The sequence below is a fragment of the Petromyzon marinus genome, chromosome 37 (assembly GCF_048934315.1).
Source record: "Petromyzon marinus isolate PM22_M1 ecotype Great Lakes invasive population chromosome 37, UKy_Petmar_22M1.pri1.0, whole genome shotgun sequence".
In the NCBI taxonomy this organism is placed as follows: Eukaryota; Metazoa; Chordata; class Hyperoartia; order Petromyzontiformes; family Petromyzontidae; genus Petromyzon; species Petromyzon marinus.
In genome coordinates, this window is record NC_133703.1 from 19,667,248 (window position 1) to 19,694,366 (window position 27,119).

General features: G+C 49.5%; 1 protein-coding gene across 4 annotated transcripts in view; it reads right to left on the bottom strand.

The window, feature by feature from the left end:
* Nucleotides 1–27,119, bottom strand: part of LOC116949545 (cAMP-dependent protein kinase type I-alpha regulatory subunit) — a 107,609-nt gene that overhangs the window by 63,955 nt on the left and 16,535 nt on the right. For all 4 annotated transcript variants that reach the window (XM_032966964.2, XM_076072406.1, XM_076072405.1 and 1 more), the window contains 2 exons: nt 11,925–11,986; nt 11,409–11,455 (listed from right to left, as the gene is read on the bottom strand). In XM_032966964.2, coding sequence (XP_032822855.1) covers nt 11,409–11,455; nt 11,925–11,986 — 109 coding nt within the window. The remainder of the gene's footprint in view (nt 1–11,408; nt 11,456–11,924; nt 11,987–27,119) is intronic.

A 27,119-nucleotide genomic window follows, 5' to 3' on the forward strand; every position in this document is an offset into this window, starting at 1 on the left:
CCATTGCCACCCCACTCCACTACCAAAAACCGTTAGGGATGGATAGACAGAGTGCTTTAAACTTTGGATTGAAAAACATTAAATACAAGATGGTGGCCACACAAATCCAGACAGAACCAAGAGAAAACTTAGAAATATTATGGTGGGTGTAATTAAACATCGTGCGTCGATTATACAAAATACAAGCTTAAGCACTGTTACCTATGTAGCTGCGGGGCACAAGAAGTACTATCTGCACCACTTGGATGGCAATTATAGATGGCATCTGGTATATCCCAAATAATTTAGGGATTACACAGCTTTAAAACGTTTAAGACACACCTGCAGAAACAACACTTGCCCGTAATTATTAACGTGGATCGCAGCAAAAAAAAAGAGAAATAACTTGCGGATGACTGAGAAAGGGACAGGATTAACCATTGCCATAGTTCGTAAAGGATAAAACGAGAGAGTACAAGACTCCCGGTTTGGGGAAGAGAAGGGGGGGGGGGAGACAAGGCTGGACTGTTTCAAAGGTTTATGGATAATAATATCTTTAATCCCATAAAAGTTATGACGATCCTCGGAGGCAGCCAAATATGTAACTATTTCTTGGCTCGGCAAGACGGAGTCACTGCAGGTTTGGTTTATTGCAGGGGGCTGGGCGCAACAACAGAGGAAGATTTTAAATGTTGATGAAAAAGATTTACGGGTGTTTAAAAAAATCTGTATGGCCGGTCGGCGGCATTGGCAAGGGGGGGGGGCGGCACTTGAATTGCAATCGGAAGGTCAAGAGGTCAAATCCATCATCCCTTCTGAAGTCAATAATAAAATAACAGTACGTAACTCTTCGTGGGAATTCAACGGTAGCTCGCACCAGAAAGACGCGAGCCCTTACCATAGGAATATGGAATTTCCACTGTTGGCTCTATGGGTTGCCAATTGGGATGCTGGCCACCTCGTAGCTTGTATGAGCACGGAAATACCAACTGTCGTCATGGAAATAATGAGCAGTTATGCGGGGGGGGGGGTGATTTGTTACATAAACTGATATACTGGGGCAACCGCACCCTTGAATTAGCCTGTACTTTCGAAGCAAAGCCTAAACTTACGCGAAAACCCCCATTATAAATCGGCGGGATAACTGAATGTCCTGCTAGCGGTGAAATAACGGAGATCAGGCACAGATATGGCAAATAGTGTCGTTCGTTAAAACCTGGCGGGTTTAACAAAATTAGAGAGAGGCCACAGAAGCCCGAATGAAAAAGAGATTTAAAGAAACGTCGGTTTCTCCGTCCGCAAAACTCGGTTCATAACGTGCCCCTAAAAATCCACGTACGAAACCTCGAGCGTGGTTAAGGCTCATCCGGTGCACGTTCAAAAACACCCGTGGCAGATGCCATTTTCAACTTAGAAGGAATATTAAACCTAAAGGATAACGCTTATCTGACCGCCGCAGAAATTAATTATAGTTGGACTCCTGAAACAATCTTTCATGATGTAAAAAACGACATCTCCTGTGTGCGCGTGTACGCATAAGCTGTGGCATAGTGGGGAGCGGTAGCGCAGTGATTAGCGTTGAGACTGTTTCGATTTTTTTTTTGCTGCTATAAATGTCCAAATGATGAGTAACTTTGTTGAGTTGTCATTTGTGGCCAGGTCGCATTTTGAAAAATAAGTTAATACCTCAGTGGGCTTTGTCTGGTAGGATGGGGATGGTTTCGTTTTATTCATATGTGTGTGGGTGATATGTTTACCTTTCTTGTACTTTACAATCCTGTCGTGTTTGTGTACTGTTTTTTTGTTGTAACGTTCTTACCCTGTGCCCCTGTGAAAAAGAGCTTTATAGCTCATCGGATTCCTCCTCCAGTATAAATAAATATTCATACTGGAGGAGGAATCCGAGTTCACTTCCTGCTCACGGCCAACATGGGTGACAAATACCTGAATTAATCCTGGTCCTCCCAACATCGCCACTGGGGAAACAGCGGTGGCCACGGACCCCCCTCATGCGCCATGCTGACCATCATAGGTGCTACTCGCTAACAGCACTTGCTCCAATAGTCAGCTGAGGCTATGGCTATGGGGGGGGGGGGAATCGTTGTGGTGGCACAGTGCTTGCCGCACAAGAGTGGTACTCCTAGCCATGCACGTCATTGGCAATTTGCATCTTCGATCGTTGTGTACCTCTGCTTGGTCAGCTCAACAATAAAACGAGTACACGGCGTGGTGTGTACAACGGCCCACTGGTGAAGAGGAAAGGCAAACTATGTGTGGCAGGCCGCACACCTTTTCAGAGCGATTAAAGAGTCGGTCACAGAGTTTGTTTCACCTGTGCGTAGCGTGTCTGGCACGGTGGGGGAAAAAAAAATCCTTCTTCCTCCGTCGTGGTGGGACCGCTCGAGGCTCTACGGGCGTCGTAAATATCCGCGCGCGCGCGAACAACGCAAAAAAAAAAACCTTAGCATTTCTTAAAACCCAGCCATTGCCTAGATGTGTCTATTACTGAATCATGGACCCACACGGCCTCTGGGAAAAAACATTGTAAAGCACCCCCCCCCCAATGTGCCGGGCAGACGCAAAGGTGGTCAATTTTACAAGCAGTCGTTTGTAAACATGGGGTTTTGTTGGCGGTCACGGGCAGAGTGGGGGGGGGGGGGTGGCGGAGGAGGAGGGGGGGTGGCGGCGGTTAGGAGATAATGACGGAGGGGTAGAACAAAATCCTCCGCAAACTCTACGTCGATAAACGGGGCTCGGAGCGAAGCGACGAGGGAGGCGACGGGCCAGGTGCGCTGCGACGTAGCCTCTCTCTCTCTCTCTCGCTCCCTCTCTCTGAGATCTCACATCTCATCCACGGCGAAAATAGACGCTGCAGAGAGACAGGCCTCGCCTCGTGACAAGATAAGTCTAATAATGCCACGATGGATATGTAAGGGTGTAAGCCAGCCTGACGGGAGGGGGGGGGGGATGGGCAGGGGGAAAAGAAATCTCACGCAACTTTTGTGGGAAGAAATAACAGCAGGCGGTAAGAGAGGTGAACGACATTGAAAGAGGATGCTGTTATTTGCGTCGGTTTGACAAACGATTTGTCGTTTCAGCGTCTTATTGTACAGGGATAAGAAGAGGGGCAAGACGGTTGTGCGTGCCCAATAAACAAAAGTATATATACACACATAAAAAGGGGTTAAGTGAAATGAAAAATGTAAGGGGCCGTTACGGCTGAATGCCAATACTGTATCGTGGAGAGGTTTTACGTTCAGATTAAACGAGGCATTGGCATAGCAATCGGACACAAACACAGATTACGTTTCAGCCGGCAGTCCTACTTAGTGTCGGAATGCAGACCAGTTGGTGCGCTTTTAAGGTAAATGAGTAAAAAAAAAGTCTTGAGTTTAATAATAAAAAAAAACCCCACATAATGTCCAATAAACAGATTCATCAACAAGCCTGCGTCATAATGTAACGGGACGTGAAAAACACTCGGCAATGATGACGACAAATGAGTTAGCGCCACCACCACCCGGGCGAATTGAACGTGAACGTGAACGGCAGTCACGTCGGCGTTACGTAAACGCCATTTATTTGTAATCCTCGTTTAATCCTCGGGTCATGCGACAATACTGCCGCTGCTGCTGTTGTTTTTATTGCGTTTCCTCTCTGCACGCCGCGCGGAGCCTCTGGGTGCCCTAGTAGTTGGGGGGGGGGGGCTCTTTCCTAACCGGAGGACCTCCCACCCCCTCCTAAATTCCAGAGAACTCGTGGGCCATAATTTGGTCTACTCTTCCGCAGTACGCGTGCGGGAGCGAGAGATGAGTCGAGAGCAGCACCGGGCCGTGAGGGATGGCAATGACGTAGGGAGGTCTTCCTCCAGCAGCGAGTAGACAATGGCTGTTGATGATGATGATGATGAAATTAAGAAACTGCTTTACCTGTTACAAACGGAAACCGGAATAACATTTCGGTGTGGAACAATTGGGACACATCGCGATTGGATGAACCGGCCATGGTGCTGGCTCACGATTGCATTCACACCTAAATGTTTTCTATTTAAGAGAACACAGCGCGTCTAAATTTCTGCGGAGTTCACGACAACAAAATTGCACGACGTATCAACGCAAATCAGTCGCGCTCAATACAGTGCCGGATGAAGGCCTTGCCAAACCGACGCCAACCCCCAAACAGTCCCGCGACGCAACAATCCCGTCCAGGACCTGCACAAGAACCGATTTTGCCGCTCCGTCTCCCAGCTGGACGCATTTCCACCCCATGGCCGTAACACAAACCCGTCGGCGATATCCGATTCCGGCCGAGGGTAAACACCGATCCTGACCCGTGCATCGCCGCTGCGTCACGTTGCCGACCGAAGACGCGCGCAACATTCTCGCCGAAAACCAACGTGACGGGAGACGCTCGGAGCTGACATCTGTTGCGTTTCACTCGAGACCGTCCCAACGAAAATACTCTGCAGCGCGCGCGCGCACACACACTTCACATTCAATCGCACGTGTGTCACAGCTCTTTAAAGTCTTAGGCGCAAGCCGCATCTATATTGCGCAGGTATTTGTACAAAAGCCTCCCTTTAGATACTTTTAAGTCAAGCCACATTCCGGCAAAATGCTTTTGTAGATTTCAACTTAAAAGGGCAGATTTCGTTGGATTTAAGTGGTATTAGTCCAAAGCAGTCACGCATAAAAATGCAGCTGAAAACCAAAAAAAAAATGTCGTGGGGAATTTCTTTTTTTAAGGGAGACCGCCGCTGGCCGTTGTGTACAAGCGCAAATAACGAACAAACTCCCCGCCATTCTTTTCTTTAAACACTTTCTCACGAGGTGGCCGGTGGGCTCAGGGATCAGGTGTGCTGAGATCCTGGGATCGAATCCAGGTTTCAGGCCGCCTTTGATTAAACTGGCTTCCTAAGTGCATTCGAGCTGATGGGTCCTTGGCCCAGAGACCAGGAGGTAAAACCAAGAACAAAAATTCACATCCGTTTAGATTCAGCACTTAAATTTTGGTGAAATTTCGGGGTCTGAAAAGTACAAAACATCGGTGTCACCGACCGTCGTACAACGATGCTCATAAGAAGAACCGGATCTGGAAAAAAAAAAATATTTTAAAAAAATAACGATAACAGTAAATGGACTGCTAAGGCATGACCTACTTGCAAAAGAGCTTTGAGACTCAAGAAAGGCGTGAATGACATTGCTATAATGAGAGCTGAAACGATTCTACAAGGTGATTAATCAACTAAAATTTTGAAACAAATACTTTTTAGTGGTCAATAACTCTGACCCCCCCTTTAAAAATGGTGACCGCCTCCCAACATCCTACCTCTCGAAGGCAAGAAACCCCCCAGATGATGCCGATGACCTCACCAAGACTTGCCCATCACCTCCCATCCAGCAGCAGATGTGGCACCAGGTCAGACGTTTTTTTTTTCCTCAAACTATTTTCACAATATCCGCCCAGTTGGGTAATCGCACCGATAAATAGGTGGAGAAGTCGATCAGTTAAATGATCGGACAGAAAGAGTTTGTGGTGCTTCTGATAATTATAATCCACTGTGTGTGTGTGTGTGACCAGGTTTGTATAGCTTTGTTGATAACAGTTTTGGATGCGCCTTACGTGTTTGTAACCTGGAGAATATGGGAACAGCACTCGCCCCCATCGGTCTATGACGTCGAAGAATGGTGCTTCCGATTGGTTGCATCGATCCCAAAAGAAAAGCTTAAAACTCGGCATAGATATGAAATTTGGATAATGGAAACTTTGCTGCCGTCGTCCGTTTCGAACGGATAGGGGACAACCCGGAATCGGCGTCATGAACGCCAAATCACTTCGCCGCTTTTCCATCCGGAGATCGGCAATCGCCGCGGCATTGGGGGCGACGTCACCGCGGTTGGCACCGAAGGCAACCGGTAGACACCCGTACGGAACGCCGCCCGATCCGAAAGCCGGCGGAGCGCGGCAACGTGAATGACGGGGGGGGGTGGGGGGGGTGGCGAGCGACCCACGACGTAACAAGCGCGCAAAGTCCAAATCTGCGCATTTTTCCACGGCTCGACGGTAGCAATGCCTCGAGGCTTTAAGGGCCATTCATCGCGCGAAATCCCACACAATCTCCCCCTCTCGTCGCGACACTTAGACCCGCCGGGCGGCGTGGGGGAAACCGAACCGCGGGCGCCGTGCGATTTCACTCACACGACGCAGTGACCCAAGGATTCCCAGAAGTCGGTCATAGTTTATACATTCTTTATGCGCTGTGAAATTACACAGTTCAATTTGAAGAAACGGGGGGGGGGGGGTGTGGGGGGAGGGGAAACCTCTTTCTATTTTTCCCACCACCCACAACCCTAGCCCCCATCACCCCCGCACGATGAAACATAAAAAGAATCCGGCCAAAAAGTATGGAGACTTCGCAAGTGATGTGGGGCGAATGGTTGCGTTTTAGACACATGCCAAACCTATAACATTTCACGGGCCGCACCCGGCTGATGAAACTCAAGGAAAGTCAAAACCGGTCCAAAGCATTCCGCTTAAATAAATGCTACCGTAAAAATAAGGGTGTTCGTGAACACATATTTTGAGGGTGTTAGCGAAAGAATATTTTATTTTGGTGATGAACAGACCTTTCCCTGTTTGTGTTGTTATTTATATATATTTGCCGACGCATAAAATACGCCCGAGAGGAGATTCACCGGGTGGGATAAATCAATTAAATCTGTCAATGTGCAGGTGCTCGGTAGGATTATTACGTCGCAGGATCTTGGAAGGCGGTGGCGGAGGCTTGGTTAGGGGGTAGGAGCGGTGAAGGCAAGGCTTACATCCAGCAGTGGATCAATCATGGCTGATGATTTGATTTACACATTTCTTCCAGAAGACGTTCTTTTGGTGGGAACGCATCGTTGCAAAGCATTCCACGGGAAGCCACAATTTCGACCCGAAATAAGTTTCCAAGTGGAGTTACCGTAGGGCCAATACAGAGAATCCAAACCAAAAGCAACCGTGACACACGATTCCTATTTTTTTGCTTCGCGCATCATTCATCCCGTAGAGAAGAGGTTGCTGCTCCACCCCAAGCTGATGCGCACGCAGCAGCAGCAGCAGCAGCAGCCTCAGCCCACCGCTGCTCCTGTCACAAACGTTTTCTTGCCAAAGGCCCGAACTCCACAAGTGAGCATCGGGGAGGAATGCGAATTATTTTAATTACAAATTAACCGAGCAGAACTTTTGTAAGTGGGGAGAGAGACGCTTGGTGGGGGGGGGGGGGAGACAGCTAATTAAAATCCTTTTCCAGCACGAAGAGGCCCCACCACAGCCGCGTGCGTGCGCAGTGACAGGTGTGAGCCGGGTTTTGTAGGGAAAAGAAGGGGGGGGGGGGTAAGGGATGGGAGGCACGAAGTTGAGCGACCTCCTGTTCGCTGGAGACAAGCGCTGGCCTCCCTCCAAGCTGGCCTCGTGCCCGAACCTCCGCCGGGGCCGGCTTTACACAATGCGCCCCATCGCCCGAATCGAGCACCGGGGGGGAGAGAGAGGAGCTAGCCGAACAAAGCCACCCATCCTCCAACACTTGGAAACCCAAAACATCAGGCAAGCCTCTCTCGCTCTCTCCCTATATATTATTATTACTGTGATTTTTTTTTTCCTCCTTTTATCCACACGAAGACAAGGTTTCATTCTGAACTGACAAACATTTGGTGGGAGTGAGTGATTTGACCGCAGCTGTTACGTAGCACGGATTTAAAAGACCCCCGCAGCTCAGCGGATCGCTGAGCTGCGTTAAATCTCAACGTAACGAGCAGGGGAATGAGGAGGAGGGAGGAGGAGAGGGGAAAAAAATCCGCTTGAAAGCCCCATTTCTTACATGTCCCTTTGTAGCCACCGCAATTAATCGCAGGTATATAAATGACGGATGTTTACACAGGTGGCACAAATGTCTCTTTTTTTTTTTGGGCACGCGTTTTCCTCTTGTCTCTTGTCGCAGCGACGGGCACGACGACGTAAATAACCTCCTCGCACGAGTCGACGTAATTAGAGAATTGTATAGATTTGAGCCTACGGCAATGTATTATTGATATCATGTGTTTACATAAAGCTTGTGAGAGTACATTCCAGTGTGTGTGTCCTATTAGTTATACTGGTATGCCATACCCAGCTGCTGTGAAATCCCCCCCGCCCCCCCCCCTACATGCTATAACCCCCTCCACCCGCCCCCCCCCCCGCACTCCATAATAAAGACAAAGTTCCCCCGTATAGCTTTAACAGACTGTTGGGGCAAGTACTGTTAGCAAATAGCTATGAAGGCCCGGCACGGCACACGAGGGGGCGGTTGGCCAGCACCACGCCCGGCCGCCTTTGTCTCCCTAGTGGCGAAGTTGACACATCTCACCAGGTACTCATTTGAGGCTGAGTCGACCTAGGGGAGGCCCAGGACCGGTTCCAATATTCGTCACTGGTATTGACCGTGCATGGCAATCGAACCCCACATCGCCGGGTTCATAGCGCAGTGCGCTAACCGCTGCGCTACCACTCGCCACTCTCCATACCCACATACCCACACACCCACGCCCCCTCGCCCCTATACCCACTACCCCACCTACAAAATATATACGAAAATACAAAAACAGCCTTCCCTGCTGCTATGGAAATTAATCTTTTGTTCAAGTTAATTTATTTTTATTAAGAAACCTTAACCGACAAGACGGCTTATTGAGAATGCACATGTTTTAATCAAGCGTGTTTTCGTGGAATCGGCCTTGCGTCGCGAACGTGGCCAATGCCTTACACTCATCACACACAACCGGGCACTCCAGACTCAACTCCGTGCAAAGCACCCGCACACATGCACAACGTGAGGACCAGGTGCAGTGTGCTGCGATCACCAGCGCTGGACAGACAAAGGTGACCAGGCTGTGGTCGAGGTCACATCGCCCGTCTGGCGTGCGGTGGCAGCTTTCATAAGCGCTCGCCTACGACACCTGCCCCCTACGACCGGTGCCGTATTTCAAGATAAATATGTCATCGCATCGCAACCATAACCGTTTGATGCAAACTACACCTCATCGCCAATGCCCCCCCCCCCACCCCCCCTGTCAGATTTGCGCAGCTGCTGTACTGAAGACACGCAAGTGGCCTATCCATGATCTGCCCCCTAACAGAATCCCACCACCTGGCCTCAGGGCTTCTTCTTAGTGGAGACCATTCCAACGCCTCTGTGGCTAGCCGGTCCTCTCCCATGCTGGACACGTTCTAGCCAGCACCATCTTTGTATTACCTAATCCTATCTACAACGCATTACCGGCCATGTTCTCTTACAGACTTTGGAGTTGCTTATCCTTGTCTTTCCATGAGGTTCATCGGATTCCGTTTCAGATGCCCGTCTTCATGCAACACGTGGCACACGAACCAGCAGCATTCCTTGTGTCTGACTCTGTCTCCTTGCCTCTCCGTGTTTGTGTCCCTCTCATCTCTCTCCGTGCCTGTCTTTAGGACCCATTTTTCACCTGTCTGCAGACAGCCTCACACAGTGTTGAGATGACTTAGGTTTTGGTCTTTGGGAGAATCTGTCTGTATGTGTGTGTGCAGTGCGCCCGCCACTACACGACTGCCGCCCACAAGACCAAGATTCCCTGTATAGCCTTAACAGACTATTCTAGATTTGAAGCTTTCGTGACTGCAAGGATCCATACTCTTTGGTTCTATTCGGTAAAGTCACGTAGGTAAAAATAAAATAACAAAAATCACGACGTTTCGGCCGCTTGTGTTGTGGCCGAAACGTCGTGATTTTTGTTATTTTACTTTTACCTACGTGACTTTACCGAATAGAACCAAAGAGTATGGAGCCTTAACAGACTGTTGAGGCAAGTGATGTTAAGCGAGCACCTACGAAAGCCGACAAGGCACACGAGGGGGTGGGTATAGCCAGCACTATGCCCGGCCACCTTTGTCTTCCCACAATGGCGATGTTTACAAACCGCACCAGATCCTCATTTGAGGCTGATTCGACCTAGGGGAGGCCTAAGTACCAGTTCAGATCATCATCGCCGGTGTTGGCCTTGAGCAGGAATCGAACTCGATTCACCGGATTCGTGGCGCTGCGGCGCTAACCACTGCGGCGCTAACCACTGCGGCGCTAACCACTGCGGCGCTAACCACTGCGGCGCTAACCACTGCGGCGCTAACCACTGCGGCGCTAACCACTGCGGCGCTAACCGATGCGCCACGCACACACACGCAAACAGACAAAACACCGACGGTGGCTTTTTGCCGCGTTTAGAAAACAACACAATGCTGGCAGTAGCAATTTCGACCGCAATTAAACGCACTAGTCAAGATGTCTTTCTTTTCACGTTTGCCACTCAGGATGGATTTCGGATTGGTTCAAGCCGTAATTGTGGGCAACGCTACTTCGGAAGATTAAAGAGAAAATGCCGCGCCACCGCTGAGAAGAAGAGCCAGCGCTTTCAACTTTGCAGCCCTTTGAACTTCCTTCGGCTTTTTAACAGGGAAGTGGGACATCCCTCTGAAAGGAGATGGACGTTAAGGCGCACAAAGGCGTACTACGGGCGCGCAGGGGCGCACACCGCACGCGCACACACCCACGGGCGGCGCGATGCCCAGCTGAGAACCCCCCCGAAACCGTAAAGTAAAAAGGTGCTGGTGTAGTCAAAGCCAGCTTCATTAGCGGAGACAAAAAAAATATATACAAGTTAACCCCCGCACCCACTACCGCCCTCCACCACTACCCCCCGCACACCCCACCATCGTGCCAGCCGTGAAGCCTAATGCGTAAGTGACTTGGCCATTAAACCATGAAGGAACTTCCAGTGGGGGTCACGGCTGAGTGCTGGGACCGGCAGTCATCTCGCAGTGGGGTCCGGGAGAAACGAGCGGCGGAGGAAACGGAATCAAATGTAGCCCCCTTCCCCACCCTCAAACGACCATGCTTTACTGAGAAATGTGGGACTGACATCACCTTAGGAAATATCTGCCCCACTTCCAAGAAAATTAACAGAGCATAAGAAAAAAAACACACACACACACACGCTGGGGTAGAGATGAAAGTCTGAATAGTTTGTGGAATTCTTTTTTTTTTTGCAAGAGTTTCTTTCAGTCACTGTACCCCAAGTGGGTTGGAGCTTACCAAAACAATCCCGCCTATCCATATCAAACAAATACTTTTTGCAAGAACGATGCCAAATAATAATAATAATATCGGAAGAAATGAGGCCACAGGAATCAATGCATCGCAGTGTGTCTTGCTGAATGATTCAAAGGCCACGTAAAAAAAAAAATATTTATAAAAATATAAAAGTGGACATTGAAGCTCCTTTAAATGTGTTTTGTCTGGTGCTGAAAACTGGCCCGGAACGCCGTATTCGCAGACTGCGGAATCAACAGGTGATGATCTGTGTTGCAAGCTTGGGACTTACATCAACTTCTCCTTGGTCTATCACGTAGAAGTTATCTCCCTCATCACCTGCGGGGGGAAAAAAAACACACCAGGTTCAATTTTAATACCGCGTCTGCGACGGTGTCAAGACGAACGTCAACAACTCGGTTGGGCGCGGTTGGTGCACTCGGCCCTTCTAAGCCGCACGAGCGACGGGGAAATGTCATTAAGCGACGTACAATGGCGCAAGTGTCTTCCATCCGCTGTGGCGAGCGAGGCCATATTCCTAACCTTTTCTGCGTGCCAAGTAAGCATCGGCGAGTGGAATGGACAGCGCTGTTCGCAGTTTAAATGCGCGCTGTTATGTTACAGCTTCTGAATCGATGGCGTTAAAAAAAAAAAGAGTCAAATGCCGCAGTAGGTTGCAACGGAGGACTATTTAAGGTCAAGCTCTGCAAACTAAAAATACAGCGCCATCAGGACCGAAGCATTTCCAGCGAAGAGAAAGGGTACGGTTTCTGCAAAGGCTGACGGTTCATGAAAAAAATATAATTACCTTGCTGAATGACCGTTTCATCAGCGATGTGGGTGACGGGAAACATCGCGTCGAAGATGTCGCTGAAATGAAAAAGAGCAGCAAATTGAGAACACGAGCGAAAAACGTCCGTTGCACAATGACTGGTGGGCAGCGCCACACTGATGCCACTATGCCATCGCTTCCTTCCTTCAGCCAAACATTCACGGGCAGTGCGAGGTCAACAAGATCTGCTCTCATCGTCCCGTCGTCATCGTCATCACCATCTGGCTCTCGATGGCGAGATGTTAACTCCCTCGCCTGGTATACAGGAGATCATGGGTTTAATCCCGACCCTGACACCTGTATATCTGGAGTTTGCATGTTTCTCTCCCCATAGCCGCGTAGATTTTTCTCTGGGTCCTCGGGTTTTTCCCTCCACAATTTAGAATCAACGTGGCATTTAGAGTATTCGGCTGCTATAAATTTCCACGTGACAAGTCACTTCATTGGGTTATCATTTGTGGTCAGGTCGCTTCTGAAAAAGAGCAACATAGCTCAGTGGGCCTTACTTGGTAAAATAAAAAGTTTTGTTCGTAGTTCCTGCTTGCTTGCCCACCTCGGTATCCGTCTCAGGAACCTGCCCTCCTCCATCCCTGCACATGTGCCTCACCCATCGTGCGAAACTTTCCCTTTCTCATTAAGTCCACATTACACACGAAGTGCTTGCCACAAATGAACCACAATACCTTGCTGATCTCGTTAAGGGGCACAATTATCACGCGGACTGCGGCCGTCCGCGCAGCAGCGGCAGCTTTTGTCTGACCATCGAACAAAGACGTGGTCACCGCAACACGCGGCGCTTTCGGATGCGCTTCTGCGGTCGTCTGGAACGGTCTTACTTTTGATATTAGGAAGCCACTGGAGCTATGCACTTTTAAATCTAGATTTAATACTCATTTCTTTAGAACTGCTTTTTGTGTGTAGTCTGTTGCCCATCCCACGCACCTCTGATTAGCACCGTTGGCTACGTAGGGTGAAAAAGAGCCTCGCGGCTCATTATAAATATTCTGGAGAAAAAAAACACATTTGCCCGCCACGGTTGATTCCAAACTGATCCATTCCTTACTCCCCTTCCACGATATTCCTAGCATCCCTGCACATGCATCGTCTGTCTCCAAAGCCAGAAGCTTGTTTCACAGTCGACTGGTTAATGTCCAGCTTTCACACACCCGTGAAATAAAACATTACTCATACATTAAACGCCTGCTTCAACACCTATTATATTAAAAAAAAGATCACAAGAACATGTTCAAGAACTAGACATATAGATTCAACATAGAGCTCCATTAACCTCCTGGTCTAACGGACCGATGTTTCTCGGCACTTTGTGTTTATGCTGGCATACCCTGCATCGCTCTCTACTTGCCGAGTCTCATCGGCGTGGTGTGGCCCATTAAAGAGATGGCTGCCGAGTTGATTTGGTGTTAATACTGAAGGCCCTCTGGTAAAACCATGGGCCTGATTCACCACGGTACGACAAAAGTGCGTTTACTTTTGTGTATTGTCTCGGTGAATTGCGGACAATCAACAAAGGGGTCTCATTCACAACTGAACAATATCATTTGTGCCCACAAGAGCCCACAGTTTGGCGGATCAAATATTATCTCATCCACCCATCCATAAAGATGCTCACGATACATTTTGTACAATCTTGTTTTGCATCAACGTTTTTGTTGTTGTTGTTGTCATTCACGCAGATCTCACGAGATCAGTGCAACCCTCCATGTTAGAGAATGGCCCACAGAGGCAGATGGCACATAGCTACCTCTGAGATTCATTCAAGTGACCTCTCTGGTTCTTATGGTAGAGAGCACCTCTTTTCCTTACAGACTCTGCACGAGGGCAATGTTCCTCACACGACAACCTAGCACAATATTTTAATGCTCACAAGATATAATTCAGCCAAATGAAACGTGCAATCAAATTTCAGATGCTCGGGGTTTTTTGTTGTTGTTGTTGTGCCGTCATTGGTGACCGGGTGGAGACCGTCAACTCAATCAACTCACAGCACTCGAAAACCGAGTTTAATCACAGGTGGCCGCCCAGATGTGGAACGGATGATCTCAGCGGCGGCAGCCTCTCAGCACTCTGACAGTCTGAGCCACAAGAGCCACCTCTCCTTTTACACGAATCCCAGCGACGACGAAGCCAACCAACCGCTCCACTCTTCCAAAGTAAGTTTAATTTGCTCTCACTACCAAAACCGTTAACAGCAAGGGTTCCAAAAAAAGAAGGCTACAATTTTGAAGGCAAGTTTCTTTTAAAGCCCATTTTATTGTGGGCACCCCACCACCACCCACCAAAAGAAAAATGTTAGAAAGCGCATTTGAACGTGGTTAGGGAAACATTCTTGCAGAGGAGCCCGTACTGCGCTCCACAGACAGTGTGCGCCGCTGAATAATGGCCCTCCGCACCACTCCGCATACCTCCTCCCATTTAGAACGTGCAAAATCTTGGCACCCACTACAGAGGCCAACACATGAGAGCTTGAAGACTGCGGCGGGCTTTGAAGCGAACATTAAACATCGCCCATGCCGAACACCTGGACAGGCTCCCCCATCACTGCCCCCCCCTCCACCACCGCCATCACCCCACGCCCTCTCGTCCCTCTGCTTTGGATAGACTCCGCACTTTCGCTCGCTCGTACAGTGCGGTGCGAGGGTCTTGTGTCTAAGCCCGCAAAAGGGCCGCCATCATTCTCATAGCCCCTCTAAACTGGGATAAACTGTAAATGAGAAACATGTGGGGAGTGGGGGGGCGCGGGGGGAAAGGTTAATTCATAAAGGACCTGTTTTAGGCATTAAGATTCCGCACACCTGCGGCGGTAGATTTATAATAAAATAGCGCCAAATCATTCAATCGCGTAAAACGTTCCACGTGTAACGTGTATCTGTTAATATTTACGCCGGATAGATTTTTTTTCTCGTCTTTGACCTCGCCATGACCCGAGTATCTGAAAAGTGTTCACCGGCTACACTGAGCGGGAGGGGGGAAACTGCTGGAAGTGTAACTCTGTACAAGGCGACTCCTCTACTTACAAACATTCGACTTACGAACTTTCAAGAGATACGAACAAACCTGTCCGTATGTCCAGTTGCCTGTTCGGACCGAGAATCGTATTCAACCACTGTGCAATAGATGGCGATGGTTGCTTGGTGTCATTACCCCTAATTCCCAGCATTTATGCCGGGCCACCGCCATTCTTTGTTGATGTGTTGTCGCCGTGCGGTTCACTACGACGTTCTCTATGCTTTTCACGAACATCGTCAACCCCCATCGTGTCTCAGAAGCGCAAGAGTGGTGAAAGTGTTGAGGGTGGTAGTAAGAAGAAGCAGTGGCATCTACATCTACAGGAGATGTGTTTAGTGTGCATGCTGTACAACATGTTTGGAATCAACAGGAGTAAAGTTGGACTCATGAACAAATCAACTTATGGACAGACCTCTGGAACCCAACTCGTTTGTAAGTAAAGGTGTCCCTATGTAACATTTTGTGATTCTGCAACGAGCGGGTTGGAAGTGTTGCACGCAACACTGTGATCCGATCACCGGCATCGCTCCTGGTCTCGTCAGATTTCGCAAGCTGAGCAGGGGGATTGAGCCTGGATAGTGCTCGGATGGGCAAACTAAATTCACAAAAACAGGTGTTTCTAGGCTGCTGCGGTGTTACACGGTGGGCAGCAGAGGGCAGCAGCGGAGCAACATGCGTTGTTGTACTGTACTATGGTCCCACATCTATGTTTTGCTGCCTTCATCAATCCGCTTCTTAAGCAGGCGTGCTGAAATATATGGTCAAATAACCCAGCGCGATGTGGCGTGGAGAGGCGAGGCCCTCATTCATCAGTAGATTGCTAAAAACAGCTGTACAAAGTCAAAGATCCCCCCCCCCCGTATAGCCTTAACAGACTGTAGAGGCAAGTGCTGTTAGTGAGCACCTATGAAGGCCGGCAGAGCACGCGAGGGGGTGAGTGGTCAACACCACACCAGCAACTCATTCGAGGCCGAGTCGACCTAGGGGAGGCCCAGGACCGGTTAAAATTATCGTCACCGGTGGCGGCCGTGAGAGTGGGAATCGAACCCGGGTCGCCGGGTTCGTAGCGCAGCGGCGCTAACCGCTGCGCAACCACTCCCCATCGCACACGGCGGCATTTCTGGCGCGTGCCGTTGCCAACGCGGTCCCGTATTTACGTTTGAGATGACGGGGAAATTGTTTTACGGCATTCGGAGACAGAAGAAAAAAAAAAGTCGCGCGCCCGCTACGAGCATGCGACCGTGTGGGAGCGCGACATGACGTAAGCGTAACGACTTTAGTTCAACTGCGACGGCAAATAAATAAACACGGGGGGAGGGGGGGGGAACAGGTGCGGCACCTGATTAATCGCGCAAGAATGCCCGTGCGGCAAAATAAAAGCCGAGCCGCACACGGCACGACGGCGTAAGAGAGAGCGACAAGCCGGGCGTAGAAAGTAACAAGCCGGTCGCGGCGGTGACTCATCGCCCGCCGCCCCCCCCCCGGCCACCCCCGCTATGTCTGCGCTCCGCTATCGCGAACGGTCGCCTGGTAGCGCCGTCTCCAAACCAAGCCGGCAGCCGCTGACGCCGCCGGCGTCCCGCACAGTCCAGTCTGGGGGGGGGGGGGGGCCTCCACGGCGAGGCTGAGTAAACCCGGAATCCCCGGGAATGTCTGGGCCCGACGGGGGCGGTTGTCACCGGCACAAAGGCGGGAGCACGACGAGACTAATTACCGAGCAGGGCGAGGAGCCGGTGGGAACGTCCCTCCTCCTGGGGGGGGGGGGGGGGGGGGGGGGGGGGGGGTGTTCCCGGCGCGCCAACTCGAAAACTGGCATCATAGCGAAAGCCCACAATGGCCCGGGGACATCAATTAGCCGGCTCCCGGTCACGGCTACTGAACCGCTTAGTGGCTTTCTCACTCGAGACGTGGGGAGGTGAAGGGGGGGGGGAGGGAGGAATCGGTCGCTGAAAAGATCATCGCTATTTGTCTTTTCTCGTGTTTCACCCTTCCGGTCACCTGCCGCCGAGGCTCCACAGGTGGTCCCGTAAACATGCCGATGCCACTCGCGCGCCGCCCGTGTAAACCTGTGGGCAACCAACGCTCAGAACGTTCCGCTGACACCGCCTCGACGGAAAGCGGCCGTGGGACGGACGGCTCACCGTTAAGCTTCCGTGGCGCACAGCCGTCGTTACTTTTTCCCTTAATTTCACAGGCGAAACACCCGCCCCCCCAGCACAACCACCCCACCTCTCGCCACCCGATCGCCAACCCCCCCCCCCCCCACAAACAAATGCAAAAGAAAACTGTGAAAAATGTGTACGCACGTTTATCTAACGCGCGGCGTTAATCTTTCCTTCGGCCCGCATAACATCTCGACCGTCATCAAAACAACGAAAGTCGTGTTTAAGTCAAACGTATATAACGTGCGCACAATAGCCTCGAACAAACGTAACACTCGACGTGCAGTGCACAGTCTCGTGCATTGTGTATCCGCGCGTCGCGCGGCCTATCAACACAAAGGGGCTGCAGGTACCCGCCTGCTCGATAGGCATCTACGAAGCGCGCCAGATGACGACGACGACGACGACAACGACGCGACCGTCACAAAATCCGACCGTGACGGAGAAAAATGAAAAAAAAAAAAATTTTTGAACTCATGTTTGCCTACAAAGAGAAATGGACGGGTGGTTAAAAAAGATTTTTAAAACTGGAATTCCGCCAAAGCCAAAATAATCTTGTCTTGTCTCTTGGAGAAATGGCGCCAACCGCGCTCCGTGTGCCGTTGCGCGGCTGTGATAACGCCCGCTGCGTGAGCGGGGGTTAAAAAGGGGCTGCTGCTGCTGCTGCTGTTTCAATGATAAAGGGTTTTATTCTTTTCTTTGGGGTCAGATCGCGCAAATATAAACGCGTCGTTCAACCCGCCGCCACCCGACGCAGCCAATCAATAAGGTTTGTCACGTGAACAAAAACGTACCAATTAGTTGCTGCTTCAGCATACCGATTTTGTGTTGGGGAGTGAACCCACAACATGTGGCAAACGGCCCGATGACGCTGGTTGTAATCGCCAGCGAAATGTCATACTCAAAATGTAAATATTGTGGGTTTATGGGTAATATTGGTCGCGGAAGCCGACGTGTCAAATTGAAGGCCTGCTTATTTATTTTGCTACTCGTATTGTCCAAAACGACGCGAATCACTCCTTTGTGTTGTGCATTGTACAGTTTTGCGTCAAACTAATACCCATATCTAACAGAGGAGGGAGGGGGCGGGGAGAAATTCCTTGCTTGTAAACATTGGGCAGTTCACCAGGAATCGGTTTGTGCAAACCAGTCCAGAGTTTTGCTGCTGAAATGACGCACTCCCAAAAAGGCAGTGATGGCTCACAGGATGTGCAAAAAAATACTTTTCATTCATGTAGAGAGACAGATATGCGAAGGAGGCGTACGGCAGTCTGTTCCGTGTTTTAATAAGTGACCATCTCTGTGGGTGTCAACTGCCAGTGACGTGATGGCATCCCTGCGGTTTTACGAGTCTTTGGTTGCATGCTTTCCTCACGACGGACGACCCTGGTGTATTTTTGCCTTCCCCATTTTATTCGCCTGCCTAACTGGGGTTGGTCGCATGGCCTCGTGGTAGCATGGTCACAGCCTGTTGTCGAGGTTCACGATCAGAATCCAAGCGGCCGCCCTAGTTAATACCGCTGGTGTGTGTATTAACTATAAAAATACTACGTGCCGTCTGCTTTCCCTCACGGCGGACGTTTAAAGATCCCGTGACATCGCTCGCAAGGGTAGGCCAGCGTGTGACCTGCGTCATGGTCTAAACGTTCCAAAAGTTTAAAAAATGTACACCGCTAATTACTCAATTGGGATTATACACCAGCGATTATCGCACCCCCACCCCACTGAAAATAAATTGGCAGGATCCTCCTGAAAAAGTCATGGCACTCGGTGAGGATTTCTTCCGTAAACAAGCATCATAATAACATAATAATCATGCGTGTATGTTGGACTTCTTTTGCACCGTATGTAATCGGAGGTGTGGGTAGAAGAACAAACTAAACACAAAAATCAGTTCTAAAAAAAATAGTTTTCAATCAAGACACTTTAAAAGTGCACAGCTCCAGTGGCTTCCTACTATCGGAAGGAAGAGCGTTCCAGACGTCCGCGGAAGAGCATCTGAGAGCACGATACAGTCACCGTTCAGAGTTATCATAAGAGCTGTTTTGCCTGCAAATCTTGTACAACTTGGAATAATGAAAAAACGAAAACATTTAAGTGACAATTTCAGTGCCTCCTCACTCAAACAAGCTTCGTATGGTGATCATGCCAGTTGGTGGCCTCGGTGGGAATTCCACATTTTTACAGAGTGGTAAAAGCAGAACGTCGCACATCCGACCTACGTACCAATTAACCGTCCATGCACACAGTGACGTCATTTTCTACAGGGCGTCCACTCTGCTTAACCTTGGATACATTTGCTTACTTCTAAATTCCAATGAAGCGTATTTATTCCCTTGTTTAAGCCTGTGCTTTCATTTTGCCAAGTAACTGTGTGTGTGTACACAACGGTGTACCTGCAATTTTCCATAGACGCTCGCATATCCGACCTCGTTCCCCAGCAAGTCAGATACGCGACGTTGTAACGCGTTAAAAATATATATACTATGGCAATTCACGGACAAACGGGAGTTCATCCAAAAGTGGTCACAAATTCCTCCCCATCACCCGCGATTATACAATGGGTGTCCCACGTGGATACGATACCCATATTATCCATCGTGGATGAACCCATGTGCTGAGTCTTCCCCCAAGTGGAATTTGAACTTTCAACCGTCTGATTAATCTGGTTATTTTGCCCCACGGAAAGAACTGTGCTGGGAAGTGTACGGTGCCGTGGGAAAGACTAATTGTAGTGCATTCTGAAATACTGAATAAATATTTTTGCTGGTAACATGCGTTAAGGTAATGGTCCCTTTGGCAAGCATAACAAAAGAAAAGATGCATTAACGTCAAGCCATGCAAACACACGGGTCAGTGAAGAAATTAAGTTTGTTTCATGGATACACTGTACAGCGGTAGGCAGAGGTGGTGCAAGTATGTACGCATGTTGAACTTCATTCGCGCCGTACGCAGCCAACCATGCTAATCGGAGATGCAGACCTGGATCGCAGCACTTACGTGGATTACGAGGATTTAGGAATTTCAAAATATGCTGCGCTCTGAGGTGCTCAGGAGATGTCTGCACAGAAACAAAGTGTTTCCTGAAACCATCTGTGCGCACCCTGTAAGCCTTATCCCTTCATATAGCAATGCCACCGTGGTGTAATGGTAAGCAACACTGGACTTGCAACCCACAGGTCACCGGTTTGATTCTACGTCCCAATGCGGAAGTTGAAAAAAATAGGGCAATTTTTCTTAAATCCCCCAGAGCTTTGCCCGCCCAGCAGAGTGAATGGGTGTGCCAGTTAATCGGCCAGTCGTTAACATGCGGTGGGGTAAAGTGTGGGTACTCCCACCTCTACATAGACGTCAGGACAGTGCGGTAGATGAGGCCAAGTACAATGAAGAGAGGCTCTACGGAGCTCCCCCTTGAGGAGGCCTTTCTCGTGAGAAGTGGCGTGAGCGAGTGATTTGCAGGGCTGCGCCTTTGACTTTTGCCACTTTACGACGGTACCGTCCCACAAGTAAAACACTCCTTAAAAAGGAATTGGCCAAAACTCCCAAAGCATGACCCCCTCCTCCCTCCCTCCCTCCCTCCCTCCCCCCATTCGTGAAAATGTCTTAAGGTGACAGCAGTAAATGGGAACATTAATTGAAACGGCAGTCTAAATAACTCTATTCTGGCACAGCCAATGAAATATTAAACATACGAGGAATTTGCGAAAGGTGAAGAGAAAGGAAACATTATACACTCCAAGCAAGAATGCACAAATTCATTGTATTTCCCCCCCCTCTCTAACATTTAAGCTTGCATGCGAAGTCCTGAGGCGCAGGCAGTCCTTGTAATTAAGTGGAAAGAAAGTAGTGACAGAAAGTATTCTACAGCAAAACACACACACACACACAAAGGTGAGCTGCACGCTGTACAATCCATCACAGGGCTATCTGATCTGCCCATATCTCACACATCTTGACAATCAGCCACCCGCCCCCGCAACAAAGCGGCCACTTTTAAAGTTTAATATTTCAGCGGTCGGGATGAGGTGGGGGGGGGGGGGGGCGACGTTATTTGTACACGATACCTCCGTCGCCTAAAGGCTATCTGGCGGCCACGGCGCTGGAGGCTCCGCGCTTATCCGCTGCGGCGGCGCAGTCTGAGCGCGTAAGTGGTGCGCCACGTGCCGCGTGCCGAGCCATGGTGCCGCACCAAGTGGACGACGTCCCTGAGACGGCTGGGTGGCTCGGGCGGGTGGGCGGGCGGGCGGGCGGGCGGGCGGAGGGTCCGGTCGGGTGTGGGGTGCGGGTAAGGTGGAGCACTCAAAGCATTGGACCAAGCTCCACTGAGATTTCAGGTTTGGAATCCAGGCAGCTACTGCTTAGGGTTTTTTTTTTTTACAAGGGCACCCAAGAGGATGATGATCTCAGCGCCAGTCACCATCGAATGCATACAATACCCACCCCACACCCCCATCTGTTATTCAACGAAAAACGTTTCCCTTAATTTGCCTAAGAATCCAGCTCTGAGAATTAATAAAAGACAAAATATGCGTTTGGTGTATACCGCAATGTCCAAAAAAACATCTCGTATGGCACTTCACGTGGAAAAGTGCAAAACGATAGGCAAAACGACTTGGCACGTTCGTACAACAGCAGTGGCTTAAAAATAAAATAGATACTAGACAGTTACATTTTTAAAACGCGATTGTTTAAAAACCTCAATTTAAATTACTCTTATTTTAGGATATGGGAATTTATCCCACTTGCAAAAGACCCATGAGGAAATTGGACTAATATCTCAATACAGGACCGTGTTGAAAACGAGTCATGGGACTCTTCATTGGAAAAAAAAAGCAGAAGACTATTACTGTTTATTGTAAGATCTGATGTAGCCGTATCTTTAAGGCAATGGAACTACAGTTTGAGGCTTTTTCATCGTTTAAAAATAAAAAGGTTTGCGCAGGGCTTAAAAACTTTGAAACAAACCCAAAGTGCATCGTTCCCCCCTGCTCAGGGACAGATTACACGTTGGCCTCACGCTCCGAGCAGGAGAAGCATATTCACAAGCGCAATTTAATCTGCAAAACTGCAAAAAAAAGGAGGTTAAAGTCGCATTTTTCTTTCAGGCAGTGATTCGCTTTTTTATGTTTCAAGCCAGCCAACATAAGTATTGGAATGGCATCCTGTCTGAGCTACTCTGGCCAAATAACCAGAATCAAGATAGCAAATGTTTGCCCGCGTAAATAAGAGCTACAAAGTTTGGCTTGCCCCCGGATGACCCCAATTTATTCCTTTCTCAACGATTCGAGATTTTATATTATCAGTGACAATCCATGCCCGCCCGCACCCCCTCCCCCCGCCACCCCCTCCTCCTCCTTGCATAATTGCCGCACCGCAAACCAAAGATTATTGCGGAGGTTTAAAAATAACAGCATCGACTGTGGAGCTGCATGTCTAGACCGGCTGCCCCCTAAGAGAGCTGATAGCGAATCAAAATATTGACCACGTGACATTGAAGAACTTTGGGCGTGAGGGGTGTGGGGGCCAGCGGTGGGGGGTGGGGGGGCCATTAATCAGGGTTTTGTTGACTCGCCCAACCTCAACGCCACCCTGAACTCTCCACCACCTCTGCTGACCCTTAACTGTGGAATAAAAGTACGACCAGGGGGGTGGATGGGGGACAATGGGACAATTGTGACTCAGACAACCGATGGCATGAATGCCGCCCACCTCCTCTCCCAACGCAGCTTCGGCCCACGCACAAAAATGGGACGAGCAAATAAATATATAACACGCTCTCTCTCTCTCTCCTCTCTCTCTCCTCTCTCTCCTCTCTCTGTCTCCGCTCAGAGAAGTCTGATTGCGTCCTTTTGTCTCAAAAAGGGAAGAAGAAAAAAACCACTCGGCATTCAGACACGTATTAATTCACCATCTCAAATGCACACAGTGGTCATGGCGAAGGTCAGCAGGAGGGCCTGCTGGCGACAAAGGCGCGAGTGTTCGTCGGGATATTTCCAGCCTTCATCCCCCCCCCATGCCTTCGCATTTTGTGTCGACACAGAAGGGCAATTAAAGGGCTTCAAAGATGTCAATGAGAGGCCTTAAGATCGCGTTGAACAGAGGATTACTTGTGGTATTCCTAATAGCGTCACGCGACTTCCTGTTCAAAGGGGGCATCAGCAACTTGTTCCATCGTCCACTAATCGGTCTACCCTGCGAGTGCGGTGGTGGAATTTCCATGTTTCCATGGCATGGACCAGTTTACCCCCAACGGAATGACCAAACAGCACCGGTGGCTAAACAGTCAAAATAAGCCAAAAGTGGCTTCTCCGCTCAATGAGCGTGGTGGGGGCAGGCAAGCACTCGGATCTTCCATTCACCGCCGTGAGCCAGTGGTGAAACTTACAGATGTTCTCAATGCTGTCCGCGTTAACCGTCGACGTTTTTTGCTGAACATGGCACGTTATTACATCCTGGACGGATTCTTGACTATGGCGGGAGGCAGGTCTATCCGTAGGACAACCACTGTTCCAACAATGTGGTACTCAGTTCGTTTGCTCTGCATGCATGCTGAACTTCTTTCGCACCGTACGTAGTCAACCGTGCTAATGCGGAGGCTACGCGACTTTACCGAAAGAACTAAGAATACAAAAAAGCAGTTCTAAAGAAATGAGTTTTCAATCTAGTTGATTGAAAAGTATATAGCTCCAGCGGCCTCCCAATATCGGAAGGAAGAGCATTCCTCCAGACGGCCGCAGAAGCACCACTCGAAAGCGCGCGATGTGGTTTGGCCGTCTGTTCGGAGTGGCGGATTCCTGTGATGCCTCCTCCTTCTTCGTGTTTGCGAATCGGCGCACAGAGTCGTTTATACGCCCCACGGTTCCATTCCGGGCGGTGGCCACGGTCGCGCCGCGCACTGCCGCAGACGGAGTTTTGAATAATTTTTGTCCGTTCATGCATCGTCAAGTATATAATCAGCATCTGCCGCGGTTCTGCGTGGGGATGCGTTTGCGAGTTGTGGGCGCGTAAGCGTCTCGGGAGGTAGAAGCCACGGAGGGGTGGAATCCTCCTACGTTGGGTCGCGTGAAGCGTCCGACGAGACGCGACGGGATCGGAGTTGTACTCTGTGGCGATTTAATCACGGGGGCGAAAAAGTGTCGCGCACGACAGGTAGGCGACTGTTCGTTTTTATTCGCGGCTCTTGAATAACAACCGCCGGTTATTACGCGCGGTTCAATCCGGCGTTTTGTACGCTTAACGGCGAAGGCGAGGTTGCCCATTAGCCCCTCCGTTATGAGGGGAAAATTAAAAAAAACCCCAAACCACACCTAGAAACGGCGCTACTTCTGTGCTAAAACCATGACGTGCCACACGAATCCTGCGCGACTGCTCATCGCAGCGAGAAAAGGGGGGAGGGTGGGGCGATGGAAAATCTGAAGCGGCAGCATTAAACTACATTTTTGTTCTGACAAGCTTCCTTGTACAGCGCGCGCACACACACAGTGTTACACAGACCGCCTACATCTGAGTCCTGATGGGTCTCAGTATGCGAGTGGCCAAGTTGAAGAAATAGTAAAAATTTACAACTTGTAACGGGAGCAGTTTTCGTTCACTATCAGACAGAGAGAGAGAATAATTCAGAGGTTCAGCAAACCACAGACAAGTGTAAGGGTGGCCATAACCGGCACTAACAATTACCCGAGTTCTGTGGTCCTACATTGGGATGCTTGGCCAAATGCAAAGTGGGGTGAAAATTCAAATTTTTATGGCAGTTTCTGTAAAAAAAAAGAAAAGTAAAATTTAATTGAGATGACAACGGATTAAACTGCACAAGTTGTACGAGACTTTATCAATCCACTGCTGGACGAAGGGCTCCCCATGCTGGGCAGGTCGTGGGGGGTTGTTTGGCTATACTTCACCATGTTGGTCGGTGCAAGTTAGCGAAGGCCGGAAGCCTAAATGTGGGAACGCAGAAGCAGAGTGTTACAATGGATTTTGCGGGAACTGCCCTCTCTCTCTGGCAGTCCACCACGCAGGCTCCCAGGTTCAGGAGACGATGATCTATAACGCCTGTCATGTGAGGAGGTGGCCAAGGCTCGACCCCGCGTATCTCGCGAGATCCAACGATGAGATCGGGCGCATTCCGGATGATTCGGTCAGAGGCTTGCCATTTAACTGTTACATTTTAAAACGTAAAAGCGTTTCCCCCACTCAAATGGGTGCGGGTGGTGCGTTGCTAAAGTTTGCAGCCCAGGGTTGACGGTGGAAAATTCCACGTTCCTTTTCGGAAAAGAGAGTTTTGTCCTTGGGACGACCACAATGAATGAAGGGTGAGTAACTCCCCAACCAGGGTTTGAACTCGCAACCTTCCCAATTGCACCTCGGTGTGCTCCAACCACTGGCCAGATAACCAATTAAAACCACCAAAGAAAGAAAATAAAACTTCACCTCGAAAGGTAAATGTCTCGAAGTGGTGTGGGGTTTCTTTTTTAACCTGCTGCAATAACTGTGGGGGCGTTTGAGACATTTTTCTCTGCTCAAAAACACTGTGTTGGTGACACTGATAATAACAAGCCTGCAATAACCACGGATAGGCCAAGCTTAAAACGATCGGTACTTTCCCTTTCAATCGAGCTTCAGAACTGAACAGGAAAGCTATATTTTACTGCCTCTTCTAAAAGTTTGCTGCGCTAAAAATTCCTGCTGTCATTGGCCACGTTCTGAGCGCGGTTAACGTAGCTCGATGCCTTGAAGAAAGTGTCCCTATATTGTCTCCGCTAAGGAAGGAGGAGTGTAATAAATAAAAATGTAATGCTTTAAAATGATATCCGAGACTTAAGGCTCTTTTGAAAAGTCAATCAGCGCACCATGACAAATGCAAGGGCTCAAGTTAAATTAGTATGGTACTCGACAGCTGAAAGAGGTTGGGAAAAATCGTAACCGCCATCTGCCGAAAATAGCAATCCACTTTAATTACACTGCAATGCGTTGGATGCGGAATACTGTAAAATCCTGCAAAGAGTCAATTTCAATTTCGTTTGACCAAATTTGTCATTTCTAGCCCGTAACAAAAATATATTTATTGTTTTAAAACATCCAGTGGAACGTTCATGAAGTGCAACTGTGGCTATAGCACAAGTGCAAAACAACCGTTGGCATTGTTGCCAGACAAAGCAAAACATTGTACAGGCGCTAATTACTCAACGAGTATAAAAGGTACACCGTCACGCTCGGTAATTGCATCCACGCGGGCGCTGGAGTTGACAAATTTTATGGCCGCGTGATGCTTTCCCAAAGCGGCACGGCCTCGCGAAACAAAAGGAGGAGCGCGCGGGCCCGAGGGATGGAAGGGCGGGGTGCGGCGAGTGTTAGCCTTCACTCAGTGGCGGCCACTCAAGTCAATGATAAGGCAGTTAAAATCCACTATTTGCCCACTTCCTGATTCATTGTAACAAACACGAGGCTGGAGAAAAAGTCTGGCAGTGGAGGACAAGCAGCACAATAAAGCTGTGACAGGTGCAGGAGGGATGAGGCGAGCAGAGCAAACAGACCGACACAAAGCCGAGCCTTCTCTTTCTCCCTGCCCCCCCCCCCTCAGCAGCGTCGTCCCCTCGCCCGCCCCCTGCCAAAAGCGCTCACCACCTCTCTCCCAGCCCATTCCAAAAACACCTACGACCTTCCTACCAAGGGTCACGGAGATAATCAATCCAACGACTCTCGTCAGATTTAAATAGCGGGGAGCGGCGGCGGCGTGCTCGCGACAGGAGCTCCATTGTTGCACGGGAACAGCATGGGATTCACGCAAATGTTTTTCCGACCGTCCCCGCCAAATGTGATTTAGTCTTTTTCTGATGCTAAATCAAAGGGAAACAAGACTCAAGCGAGCCAGGAAAAATGTCAAATCGTGCATACACGGATCGTGTAATGCTTCCCAACACACGTTTGTCTTTGTAAGCGTTTAATCACGCAGAGCGTTTGTACATTTGAAAATGGTTATTTTATA